This window comes from Rhinopithecus bieti, unplaced genomic scaffold (genome assembly GCF_001698545.2).
Source record: "Rhinopithecus bieti isolate Rb0 unplaced genomic scaffold, ASM169854v2 scaffold_82929, whole genome shotgun sequence".
Taxonomy (NCBI): Eukaryota; Metazoa; Chordata; class Mammalia; order Primates; family Cercopithecidae; genus Rhinopithecus; species Rhinopithecus bieti.
The window spans coordinates 262,366-275,468 of NW_016830474.1; the positions used below are offsets into that span (position 1 = coordinate 262,366).

At 49.7% G+C, this 13,103-nt stretch overlaps 1 protein-coding gene across 2 annotated transcripts in view; it reads left to right on the plus strand.

The window, feature by feature from the left end:
* KIAA1671 (KIAA1671 ortholog) overlaps positions 1-13,103 on the plus strand; it is a 272,215-nt gene that overhangs the window by 95,229 nt on the left and 163,883 nt on the right. For both annotated transcript variants that reach the window (XM_017865552.1, XM_017865553.1), the window contains exon 5: positions 276-3,035. In XM_017865552.1, coding sequence (XP_017721041.1) covers positions 276-3,035 — 2,760 coding nt within the window. The remainder of the gene's footprint in view (positions 1-275; positions 3,036-13,103) is intronic.

Sequence of the window (13,103 nt, forward strand, 5' to 3'; positions counted from 1 at the left end):
AAAAAAAAAAAAAAAAAAAAAGGAAATAAGTATTTTAACATCAGGATAGATACACTGCATTGCCGAAAGTCGGGTTCATTTATATTCTGTCCAACAGTATCTGAGTGTCCATTTCCCCACATCCTCACCCACATTGGGCGTGTTCATTCTTTTCGATTTTATGGTATTTCATTGTTTTAATTATACAAGCAGCCCTTTTAATCACTCCACTTTTTCCTTTCCATCTCGAATCCTTTAACATTGAGGTGTTTCTTTCTCTTTTTGTTTCTTTCCAGCAAAAGGAGGGGCATGGTTTGGATGGAAGCCCCTGGAAGCCTGGGACACTCCGGGAGAAGTCCAGGCAGACGGAGCGGAAGGTTAGCTCTAACCAAGACCCCCACAGCTGCCGCAGTGGAAGCTCAGTGGAGGCGCCTTGCCCTTCTGACATCACTCCAGAAGATGATCAGAGCTTCCAGACTGTGTGGGCCACAGTGTTTGAGCACCATGTGGAGAGACACACAGTGGCTGACCAGTCTGGACATTGTCTCTCCACCACACCCCCTGGTGACATGGCCAATGCCCGTGTCTCAGAACCCAGGCCGAGGCCTGAGATGAGCCCTTGGCTGGGCAGGGACCCACCAGACATGACAAAACTCAAGAAGGAGAACGCCAAAGGGTTTGACAATCCTGAGATGGAGAAATTGGTACGAACTGCCCTTTTGAACGGTGAACTGAGACCGTTTCACACGCCTCTCCGGGAAAAATACCCTTTGGCTGAAAACCGCAATAATAACACCTTCCTCAAACACTGGGAAAACCCTCCCCCATCACAGAGGATTGAGCCCAGGTATGACATTGTGCATGCAGTGGGGGAGCGTGTGCACAGCGAGGTCGTCTCACCGGCACCGGAGGAGAAAGCGGTCACACTCCGCAGCCGCAGGTCTTGGCTCTCACTGAAAGACAGTCAGCTGTCCCAGGAGGTCACCCCTGCTGACCTGGAGTGTGGTTTGGAAGGTCAGGCAGGATCCGTCCAAAGGGCCAGTTTGATTTGGGAAGCTCGAGGCATGCCTGAGGCTAGTGGGCTGAAGTCTGGGGGCAACTGCCCGTCGCCCAAATGGACAGGCGGGGCGGTGGTGAGCTCGCACAAAGCCACCATGGGGGTCAGTGAAGAGCACTGTGCTCCCGGGGCCACCTCTGTCCGGGCTGTCAAGGCTGCCGTCTGGGAAAGCCAGCATGAGGGGCCAGAAGGGGCCAGAAGCAAGCCAGGAGAGGGAGCAAGGGGCCCACCCCAGGGATGCCCCCTAGATCCTCCTTCCAGGCCTTCGAATGAGCCTTCTGACTCCCAAGCACGAACACATCCGGATGCATTTGCTGTGCAGAAAGGGCCCTTCGTTGTAGCTGCCAGGGAGGGTGATCCAAGGCCGGCCCAGGTGCCACAGCTTGCAGTCAAAATGCGGAAAGCCAGCCCCACGGACCAGAGAATGGACAGATGGCGGCGGCGGACTTTACCCCCCAACGTGAAGTTTGATACGTTCAGTTCTCTCGTCCCAGAGGACTCTCCACATGTGGGGCACAGACGAACAGATTATGTGAGCCCCACAGCCAGTGCCTTAAGAAAACCTCAACTATCCCACTACATGGTGGAGACCCAGGAGGTGAACCCAAGCGCTTCACGGGATCAGACCTCCCCAACAGTGAAGCAAGGGTCACCTGTGGAACCCAAGGCGACATTTTTTGCAGTCACCTATCAGATTCCCAGTACTCAGAAGGCAAAGGGTATGGTTCTGTCAGGGGCTGAAAACTTGCTGGAACATTCTAGAAAAATCACTCCACCCCTATCTCCTCATTCTTTAACATCCACTTTGGTTTCTCTTGGTCATGAAGAGGCATTGGAGATGGCAGGCAGTAAAAACTGGACGAAGGGACGAGAGCATGAAAGTGCAAGCATTTTAAAAACTCTGAAGCCAACAGACCGTCCATCATCTCTTGGGGCCAGGAGTCTGGAGCCTTTCAATGGAAGAATCATTGATGTGGATGCCTTATGGAGTCATCGGGGATCAGAAGATGGCCCTCGTCCTCAAAACGATTGGAAGGAAAGTACGAACAAGATTTCCCCCAGCAGTGAAGCTCCCCAAACCACCCCGACTCTGAGGAGTCACCCAAAAGATCTCCCTGTGAGAAGGAAGACTGATGTGATCAGTGAGACGTTCCCAGGTAAAATCAGAGACGGGTACAGATCCAGCGTTCTTGACATTGACGCCCTGATGGCTGAGTACCAGGAGCTGTCGCTGAAAGTCCCTGGGGAGGCTCAGGAGAGGAGGAGGAGTCCCACAGCAGAGCCCAGTACATTGCCTCGGGAGAGGCCTGTTCAGCCAGGTGGGGTGGAGCAGAGAAGGAGGAGCCTGAAGGAGGTGCCCGATACTGGGGGTCTCTGGAAAGCGGCCAGCTCTGCTGAAATAAACCACAGTTTCACTCCTGGCTTAGGCAAGCAGCCAGCAGAGACCTCGGAGACAGCCATGGGCACCAAATCTAGTCCTCTCTTCTGGGCTCTGCCACCCTCGGCTCCTTCTGAAAAGTATCCAGGGAGGGGCTCTCCTATCTCTGCAGATCCCAGGAAAAAAACCTTGGGGTTCGCTGAGGATGACAGAAAGGCCTTTGCCAGTAAACATCACGTTGCAAAGTGTCAGAATTACCTGGCTGAATCAAAGCCCTCTGCTCGGGAGGATCCAGGCAGTGGGGTCAGAGTGTCACCAAAATCACCCCCCACTGACCAGAAGAAAGGGACCCCAAGGAAATCCACCGGGCGGGGAGAGGAGGGCAGTGCGGCCCAGTGGGTTGACCACCCACGTGACTGTGGACGGGCGCCGCTGGATATCAAGAGGGCCTACTCAGAGAAGGGGCCCCCTGCCAACATCCGAGAGGGCCTGTCCCTCATGCATGAAGCCAGAGAGAGGAGGCGAGAGCAGCCCAAAGGGAGGCCCAGCCTTACTGGAGAGAATTTGGAGGCCAAAATGGGACCCTGTTGGTGGGAGTCAGGGACTGGAGATAGCCACAAGGTAAGTACCAAGGCTTTTTTTAATTTTGTCAAAGGTGGATTAAACATCTAGCCTAGGGGGCTGAAATTCAGACTTTGTGTGGCCCACACGGGTACATAAATGAGTGGAGTCAGGCTGGGTGTGAGGCTCCAGGGAGGGATGTGGATTGTGGCAGATGGAGAGCTCTTGCCCTCTCTGAACTGGGAACTGCTGCTTGGTCCTACCTGGTTCTCTTGTTTGTTTGTTTGAAACAAAGAGTCTTGCTCAGTTGCCCAGGCTGGAGTGCAGTGGCACGATCATGGCTCACTACAGCCGTAATCTCCTGGGCTGAAGCCATCCTCCTGCCTCAGCTTCCCAAATAGCTGGGATGACAGGCATGCGCCACCTTGCTTGGCTAATTTTTTATTTTTTGTAGAGACAGGGTTTTGCCGCGTTGCCCAGGCTGGTCTCAAACTCCTGGGCTCAAGTGATCCTCTTGCCTTGGCCTTCCAAAGTGCTGGGATTACAGGCGTCTGCCACCATGCCTAGTCCAGCTGGTTCTTCACATTCAGGAATGTTGACCTTGAGATGGCAAACCTCATTTATCAAGAGAATCTGAAAATATCGAGTTTTATGTGTAATCCCATTAGGAAATGAGGAGCCTTTTTTTTTTTTTTTTTTGAGACGGAGTCTCGCTCTGTCGCCCAGGCTGGAGTCTGGTGGCGCAATCTCGGCTCACTGCAAGCTCTGCCTCCCAGGTTCACACCATTCTCCTGCCTCAGCCTCACGCTCAGCTAATTTATTTTATTTTTTTTTATTTTTAGTAGAGACAGGGTTTCACCGTGTTAGCCAGGGTGGTCTCAATCTCTTGACCTTGTGATCCACCCACCTCAGCCTCCCAAAGTGCTGGGATTACAGGCGTGAGCCGCCGCGCCTGGCCGAGGAAGACTTATTTTTAAAAATGCTCTTCAGCCCAAACAAGACTTGTCTGCTAGCCCCATACAGCCCACGGGCCACCTGTTATACACTTCTATCCTACAATGACAATAATGATAGATATTAATGGTAGCTTTATTGTGCTTCTGCTGTATAGTAGCGTGTTGTATCCTGTTCATTATTATTATTATTATTTGTTTATTTTTTTTGAGATGGAGTCTCGCTGTCGCCCAGGCTGGAGTGCAGTGGTGCGATCTCAGCTCACTGCAAGCTCCGCCTCCCAGGTTCACACCATTCTGCTGCCTCAGCCTCCCAAGTAGCTGGGACTACAGGTGCCCACCACCACGCCCGACTAATTTTTTGTATTTTTAGTAAAGACAGGGTTTCACCATGTTAGCCAGGATGGTCTTGATCTCCTGACCTTGTGATCCGCCCGCCTCTGCCTCCCAAAGTGCTGGGATTACAGGCGTGAGCCACCGCGCCTGGCCTCCTGTTCATTATCGTATCCTGAGAATCCAGCATCATGCTTGACATACTGTGAATGTCCAAGAAATGTTTGTTGAATGAGTGAACAACTGATCGTAGTGAGGTTTTGGGTTCCAAAAGAAGCAGACCCTTGTTTTTTTTTTTTTTTTTTTTTTTTTTTGAGACGGAGTCTCACACTGTCACCTGGCTGGAAAACAATGGTGCGATCTCAGCTCACTGCAACCTCCGCCTCCTGGGTTCAAGTGATTCTCCTGCCTCAGTCTTCCAAGTAGCTGGGATTACAGGAGCCCGCCACCACACCCGGCTAGTTTTTTGTATTTTTTTTTTTTTTTAAGTAGAGATGGGGTTTCATTATTTTGGCCAGGCTGGTCTTGAACTCTTGACCTCGTGATCTGCCTGCCTTGGCCTCCCAAAGTGCTGAGATTACAGGCGTGAGCCTCCGCGCCCGGCCTGTAAGCACGTTTTGAGGGGGTGATCCCAGGAAGAACCAGTAGAGGAGAGAAGAAGTGAGGCAGGTGCTACAGGGGCCATGTTGGGCCACTGAGGATCAGTCTCACTGGGGACCCTTGGGAGTCAGCCTGGAACACCCTGAAGTTGTCATGTCCAGGGGTCAAGGGACCTGGAGTATGTGTTTTCTAATCCCTCTGTCCTTGCCTGAGGCTGTTTGTGGGGTCATGAACATTCAGACTTTTCCATCCTGGCTGGCACCATGCTCAGCAGAAGAAAGAAAATCCGGCTTCCTTTGTTCAGTGAAGAACAGCAGGAAAGAGAAGAACGGATGGCAGGGTGGGGGGTGGGGAGGAAAGGAGGAAGGGATCACTTGAATTGCGAGCACACCCTTTTTGGGGTACATAAGCAGAACAGCTGTGAAGAAACCCTCGCCCAAATAAGCCACTTTGTTTCTTACACACACACACATTCAAATCTACCCAAATACCGATCAGTGAGGCTCTAGGGTGTTGGCAGGGCGTCCCTTCTCTTGATCTTTGGCATATACTTGAGTGTTGGGCAGAGTGCTGACACTACCTACTGCTGGTGTGATCATCTTCCTGTATAGATAGAGAGAGAGGAAAAAAAAAAGAGGCTCAGAGAGGTGAAGTAATTTGTCCCAGGTCACACAGCAGTAAGTGGCAAAACTGGCATTTGAACCAAAATCTGGCCTGTTACCCAACAGGTAGTGGGCCATGTTCTACGAGACCATTCTGGTGAAGAACCATGAAGGTGGGGAAGAAATCTAAGGCACAGGGACCACCCTTTGGAAGCTTCTGCTCTCTGTGGGGAGATGGGACACTGTGATCCAAGACTGGGGAGTGATGGGGTGCAGAGGGAGGCACTGGAGAGGAGGCCCAAGGTGTTGTGGAGGAGGTGCTGGTCTCAGCCCAAGCTTGAGGGATGGCCATGCGTTTGGGTGGGCTGATGAGAGGAGATGAGGGTATTCTCAGCAGGGCACAGCATGGACAAAGGTTTGGAAGTAGGAAAAGCATAGGATGTTGTGGGGGACATGTGGAAACTGACTTAGCACCGCCCTGTGCGATGTGGCAGCAGCAAATCAGGCCCCAGATTCCACCTTTGCCACTTGCAGACTGAGTGATGCAGGGCAAAACCTTTCACTTCCCTGCACTTGAGTTTTCTTGTCTGTAAAAGGGACTAGGTGGCCAATCTGGACGTGGATGCTGCAGAAAGGAAACACGGGGATACTGTCAGTAACGATCATGCAGTGAGGATTTGTCTCCAGTTTAGAGTGGGTAAGTGGTGGAGTTAGGCTTTGAACCCATGTCTGTTCCCAAGAGGCCAAGCTCTCTAACCATGCTCAGGATCATGCAGACTTGGCGTCTCAGTCTCCACACTTCTACTTGTCTGCTGTGTGTAAAGCAGCCTCTTGGCCTCTCCTAGCCCCAGTTTTCCCACCAGAGTTAACAGGGATTCCTGCCCCAAAGCACTGTTACTAGACTGAATTGAAATAAAGCACCCAGCTTGGGCCACCCCCGTGTGCTTCCTGAGAAGGCTTTCACCTGTGCCTACCCGCAGGCTAATATCTGGCAACAGTGGAAGAAGGAAGAGGCCTTGGAAATGCGATACTTTATCTGTTTGCCAGCACCTTGCTCAGTGCTTGCCGGTGGTGGGGGAGTCGAGATGTTGTGGAGGGGGGATCCTGGGCTCAGCTCTGTCCCGCAGCCCAGCCTTGGATGCCTGCCCGGAGCACGCAGGCACCAGCAGTGCTGGTTGTCAGGGGATCTGTTTTCTCACCAAGAGATTGGGAAGCCTTGGACCAGCTTCCCGTTTCTCTCTTGTCTCCTGCCCAAAGATCTTTGGTTCTCGATCTTAAAAAAATAATAATAATAAAAAAATAAAAACACACCAATACAGAAGGAAAAAATGTTGGTTGTTAAAATTTCAAACCTTATAGGGGTATAGAAAATAAAAGGTGAGGCCGGGCGCGGTGGCTCAAGCCTGTAATCCCAGCACTTTGGGAGGCCGAGACGGGCAGATCACGAGGTCAGGAGATCGAGACCATCCTGGCTAATACGGTGAAACCCCGTCTCTACTAAAAAATACAAAAAACTAGCCGGGCGAGGTGGCGGGCGCCTGTAGTCCCAGCTACTCGGGAGGCTGAGGCAGGAGAATGGCGTAAACCCGGGGGGCGGAGCTTGCAGTGAGCTGAGATCTGGCCACTGCACTCCAGCCTGGGCGACAGAGCGAGACTCCGTCTCAAAAAAAAAAATAAAATAAAAAAATAAAAAAAATAAAATAAAAGGTGAGTGTTCTCCAGAGGCAGCCACCATTGCAGTTGTTTATGTCCTTTCTGACTTTTCTATATTGACAGTCACTTATCAATCATATATATATGCATAATTGTCATACTTTTCATATTGCAATAGTAGCGAATGCTTGCGTAAAATTTGAAATACTGTAGAAAAATGGTGTAGAGAGAAAATCTCCTTTAAATATTGAGCGTGGTGCATAAACTGGGGAACACCCTCCAGGCCCATTAGTGGTTTTTAACCATGGACAATTTTGCCCCCGGGGCACATTTGGCAGTGTCTGGAGACATATTTTGTTGTTGTCACACCCTGGGAAGAGGTTGCTATTAGCGTCTCGTGGGTAGAAGCCAAGCGTGCTGCCCAACATCCTACAAGGCACAAGACGGCCCTCACTGCAAAGAATGCTCCAGCCCCAAGTATTTGCAGTTTGTAGGTTGGGGAACCCTGGTCTAGACACAGACATAGATATAGGTAAATGCATAGACTTAGATACAGGTAAATACATAAGCTTTCTATGGAAGCACGACAACAGTCTACAGAAAATCTTGTGGCTTAGGTTTTTTTTTTTTTTTTTTTTTTGAGACCGTTTGGCTGTTGTTGCCTAGGCTGGAGTACAGTGGTGCGATCTCGGCTCACTGCAACCCCCGCCTCCCGGGTTCAAGTGATTCTCCTCCCTCAGCCTCTTGAGTAGCTGGGACTACAGGTGCACACCACCATGCCTGGCTAATTTTTTGTATCTTTAGTAGAGATGAGGTTTCACCATGTTGACCAGGCTGGTTTTGAACTCCTGGCCTCAAGCAATCTACCCGTCTTGGCCTCCCAAACTGCTGGGATTATAGGCGTGAGCCACCACACCGGGCCTCCCCTTCCTCTTTTTAATGGTTGGTAATTATTGTATTATGTGACTGAGCCCAATCTGTTTTCACCCAGACCCTCACTGATGGGTATTTGGGTGGATTTGAATTTTTGTGTGTGTTAGAAACAGGGTTGCGCTGGGTGCAGTGGCTCATATCTGTAATCCCAACACTTTGGGAGGCCGAGGCTGGAGGATCACTTGAGGTCACGAGTTTGAGACCACCCTGGCCAACATGGTGAAACCCCATCTCTACTAAAAATACAAAAATTAGCTGGGTGTGGTGGCACATACCTGTAATCCCAGGTACTCAGGAGGCTGAGGCAGGAGAATCGCTTGAACCCGGGCAGCAGAGATTGTAGTGAGCCGAGATCCGGCCACTGCACTCCAGCTTGGGTGACACAGCAAGACCCTGTCTCAAGAAAAAAATAATAAGAAAAAGAAACAAGGTTGCTTCCTTGGGTGAGGGTTTCTTGATTTATAGCCCAAAAGGGTGTGATTGTAATTCAAGTAATCCCTTCCTTTTTTTTTTCTCTGTTCTTTACTTAACAAACATTTATAGAAACTGTTTCCCAGACCCAACTGTAGTATTTCATTTATTTAAATTATTTATTTTAGTTCTGAGAGAGAGAAGATCTCACGTGGCTCCACTCCAAAATACTTAAAACATACAATAAAATTCCCCTGATACCTGCCGTGCTTACATTTCTTCCACCCGGTAATCACTTTTATTCCTTTTTTTTGGTCCACATTCTTTTGAGGCTCCTTTATGAATATACAAGCACATAGAAATACATATTTTTATTTTTGCTTCACTTTTCCATAATAGAGAGCATTTTGTCTAAGTGGTTGAAACTTTGCTTGCCTATAGGAGTAACACAGGGAATCCTAAAAGATATCAATGCCTGGGCCTCTCTCTAGGCCAGTTAGGTCAGAATCCCTGGGGGAGGACCTGTCTTTGTTAGTTATGAAAGCTCCCCAGGGGAATCTTGGGTTGAGGATCTCTGCTGAACCCACAGATTTTCCACCTGTTTTTCATATAATGTGTCTTGAGAGTTTTTTTTTTTTTTTTTTTGAGCCAAGGTTTTGCTCTGTCACTCAGACTGGAGTGTAGTAGCGAGATCACGGCTCACTGCTGGAGTGATCACGGCCTCAACCTCCTGGGCTCGAGCAATCCTCCCACCTCAGCCTCCCAAGCAGCTGGGACTACAATCATATGCCACCACTCCTGGCTAATTTTTTTCTTTCTTTCTTTTTTTTTTTTTTGAGATGGAGTCTCACTCTGTTGCCCCAGACAGAGTGCTGGAGTGCACTGGTGCGATCTTGGCTCACTACAAGCTCTGTATCCTGGGTTCATGCCATTCTTCTGCCTCAGCCTCCCAAGTAGCTGGGACTATAGGTGCCCACCACCACGCACAGCTGATTTTTTTGTATTGTTAGTAGAGACGGGGTTTCACCATGTTAACCAGGATGGACTCTTATCTCCTGACTTCGTGATCCGCCCGCCTCGGCCTCCCAAAGTACTGGGATTACAGGCGTGAGCCACCGTGCCCGGCCAATTTTTTTTCTTTTTTTGTAGAGCTAGAAGTCTCCCTATGTTACCCAGGCTGGTATCAAACTCCTGGGCTCAAGCGATCCTCCCGCTTTCGCCTCCCAAAGTCCTGGGACTACAGGCGGGAGCCACTTCACCTGGTCTGAGAGGTTTTGGATTCAGCTTACAGACAGCATCCTCATTTTTTTTTTTTTTTTTTCGTTGCTTGTGGATGTAACACAGTTTCTTTAACCCTTTCTTGTGGATGCTGTTTCCAGTCCTTTGTATTTCAAACCATGTATACATATCATGGTGCACACCTGCAGGTATATCCACAGGCTCAGAATGCCGACTGCCCTTCTACGGGTGAATATGGTTGTGGTTTTGCAGAATTGCGTTCGTGTGCCCTGCAGTGGAGCTATACCTGTGACTTCCTTACTGGCCTCTTTCATTTCATCCTTCCCCAGTGTATTAGACTTCTGGAGGTCACCCTCTGACCCCATGAGTGCCCCTTACCTTTGACTATGGTTTGGTTTGCTTTCTCCTGTTGTGAGCGAGGATGGCATCTTGGGAGGTATGTGAGGCCATTTGTATTTCTTTCTTGTAACCCACATGCTTATGTTCCACCTGCTTTTCGTTGAAGACGTTGGTCCTTTGATCATTGATTTCTTAGAGCTCTTTATTAGGAGATGAATCTTTGTACTTGTATCATTTGATTTCTTTCTGGAAACAGCCCCAGACTGCATACTGGGCAGACCTAGGATTAAACCCTACCTTGCAGGACTCTGGGTACCTCCCAGATCTCTCTGAGCCTTAATTTCCTCATCTGTAGGATGGGACTTCTGCCTGCTTCATGGACTTGTCAGAGATTTATCATGAGATAATGTGTGGTCGACCCTTCACCCAGGAGCTGGTATGAAGAGCTTGAAGAAATCAGAGGGAAGCACTTTGGGGTTAACCTCCAGCCCTCTGTTCAGCCCATGCCAGGCAGGCCCTGTTCTGGGTGCCAGGACCTCTAGGCAGGACCTAGATGGGGCCAAGCCCACCATCTCAGGCTGTGTGATAGCTACTTGGTGGTGATTTTTTTTTTTTTTTTTTTTTTGAGACGGAGTCTCGCTCTGTCGCCCAGGCTGGAGTGCAGTGGCTGGATCTCAGCTCACTGCAAGCTCCGCCTCCCGGGTTCACGCCATTCTCCTGCCTCAGCCTCCCGAGTAGCTGGGACTACAGGCGCCTGCTACCTCGCCCGGCTAGTTTTTTGTATTTTTTTTAGTAGAAACGGGGTTTCACCGTGTTAGCCAGGATGTTCTCGATCTCCTGACCTCGCGATCCACCCATCTCGGCCTCCCAAAGTGCTGGGATTACAGGCTTGAGCCACCGCGCCCGGCCGTGATTTAAATTTAGTTAAATATGATGAAAAATTCAGTTCCTTAGTCACTCTGTCCCCATTTAGATGTTCCAAAGCCACACATGGGTCCTGGCCACTGTATATGACTGGCAGGACATCTCCATTTACTACAGAACATTCTGGTGCACAGCACTGGTCTGGAGAGGCAGGCAGGCCTCCAGCCAGTGAATGAGTGAGGTTATTCATGGAGACAGTGGTAAGTCCTGGGAGTGAGAGAAAAAGGGGGTGACAGGAGGTCAGGAATTGGCTCTTGTGGGAAGGGACCTGAGAGATGCTATCTGAGTGGTGGAAGGGACCCAGCCAGGCAAACATCTGGGGGTAGGAGGAAGGAGCAGTAAGTGAAGATGCCCCAGTGTGGGGATGAGCTTATCCTGGGATACTCGAGGGACTCCAGGGGCACAGGGGTGTGGGCCCCAGCTGAAATTGAGAGATGGGCAGCCAAGGGCACGGGGAGCCATAGAAGAGTTCTGAACTCTGATGTCCTGATTGCATCTTAGAGAACCCATCACCCCATCAGCTGCTCCTTATGTGGAGACCTAGGGTGGAGGCAGGGAGTCCAGTGAGGAGGCTGCTCTGGTCCTCACAGGCTTAACAGGGCTTGCACCAGGTGACTGTGGAGGTGGAGAGAAGTAGAGAGGTTGGTGGCATTTTTTGGGTTTTTTTGGCAACAGCTTTATGAGATATAATTCATGCCCTATACAATTTGCCCATTTAAAATACACAATTCAGTGTTTTTTAGCGTATTCACAGAGTAGTGCAACTATCATGACTCTCAATTTTATTTTATTTTATTTTTTTTGAGAAAGGGTCTCACTCTGTCACCCAGGCTGGAGGGCAGTGGCATGATACGACTCTCAATTTTAGAATATCTGTTTCATTGGGAGCCTTGCTCTGTCGCCCAGGCTGGAGTGCAGTGGCAAGATCTTGGCTCACTGCAACCTCTGCCTCCTGGGCTCAAGCAATTCTCCTGCCACAGCCTCCTAAGTAGCTGGGATTACAGGTGCATGCCACCATGCCTGGCTATTTTTTTTTTTTTTTTTGAGACGGAGTCTTGCTCCGTCACCAGGTTGGAGTGCAGTGGCGTGATCTCAGCTCACTGCAACCTCTGCCTCCTGGGTTCAAGCAATCCTCCTGCCTCAGCCTCCTGAGTAGCTGGGACTACGGGCATGCGCCATCAGACCCAACTAATTTTTGTATTTTTAGTAGAGACAGGGTTTCACCATGTTGGCCAGGATGGTCTTGATCTCTTGACCTCGTGATCCACCTGCCTCAGCCTCCCAAAGTGCTGGGATTACAGGTGGAGACACTGTGCCTGGTGCCTGGCTAATTTTTTTGTATTTTTGGTAAAGACAGGGTTTCACCATGTTGGCCAGGCTGGTCTTGAACTCCTGACCTGAAATGATGTGCCTGCCTTGGCCTCCCAAAGTGCAATTTTAGAATATCTTTATCACTCCCCTCCAGAAAACCCTGTACCCAGTAAGCAGTCACTCCAGATTCCCCGCCTTACCCTCCAGTCCTGGGCAATCACTAATCTACTTTCTGACTCTTAAGGGAGATTTACCTATTCTGGATATTTCATATAAATGGAATCATACAATATGTTGTCTTGTGACTGACTTCTTCCATTTAGTGTGATGTTTTCAAGATTCAACCATATCATAAACTGGATCAGGACTTTACTCCTTTTTTCTGCCTGAATAATATTCCATTGTTTGGGTAGGCCTTATTTCATCTCTCCATTTGTCTGTTGATGGGCATTTTGGTTGCTTCTACTTTTGACTCTTAAGAATAATGCTGCTGGCCGGGTGCGGTGGCTCAAGCCTGTGATCCCAGCACTTTGGGAGGTCGAGACGGGCGGATCACGAGGTCAGGAGATCGAGACCATCCTGGCTAACATGGTGAAACCCCGTCTCTACTAAAAAATACAAAAAACTAGCCGGGCGAGGTGGCGGGCGCCTGTAGTCCCAGCTACTCGGGAGGCTGAGGCAAGAGAATTTGCTTGAATCCAGGAGGCAGAGGTTGTAGTGAGCTAAGATTGTGCCTCTGCCCTCCAGCCTGTGCTCCAAGAGCGAAACTCCATCTCAAAAAACAAAAAACAAAAACAAAACAACAAAACAAACAAACCAACAAACAAAAC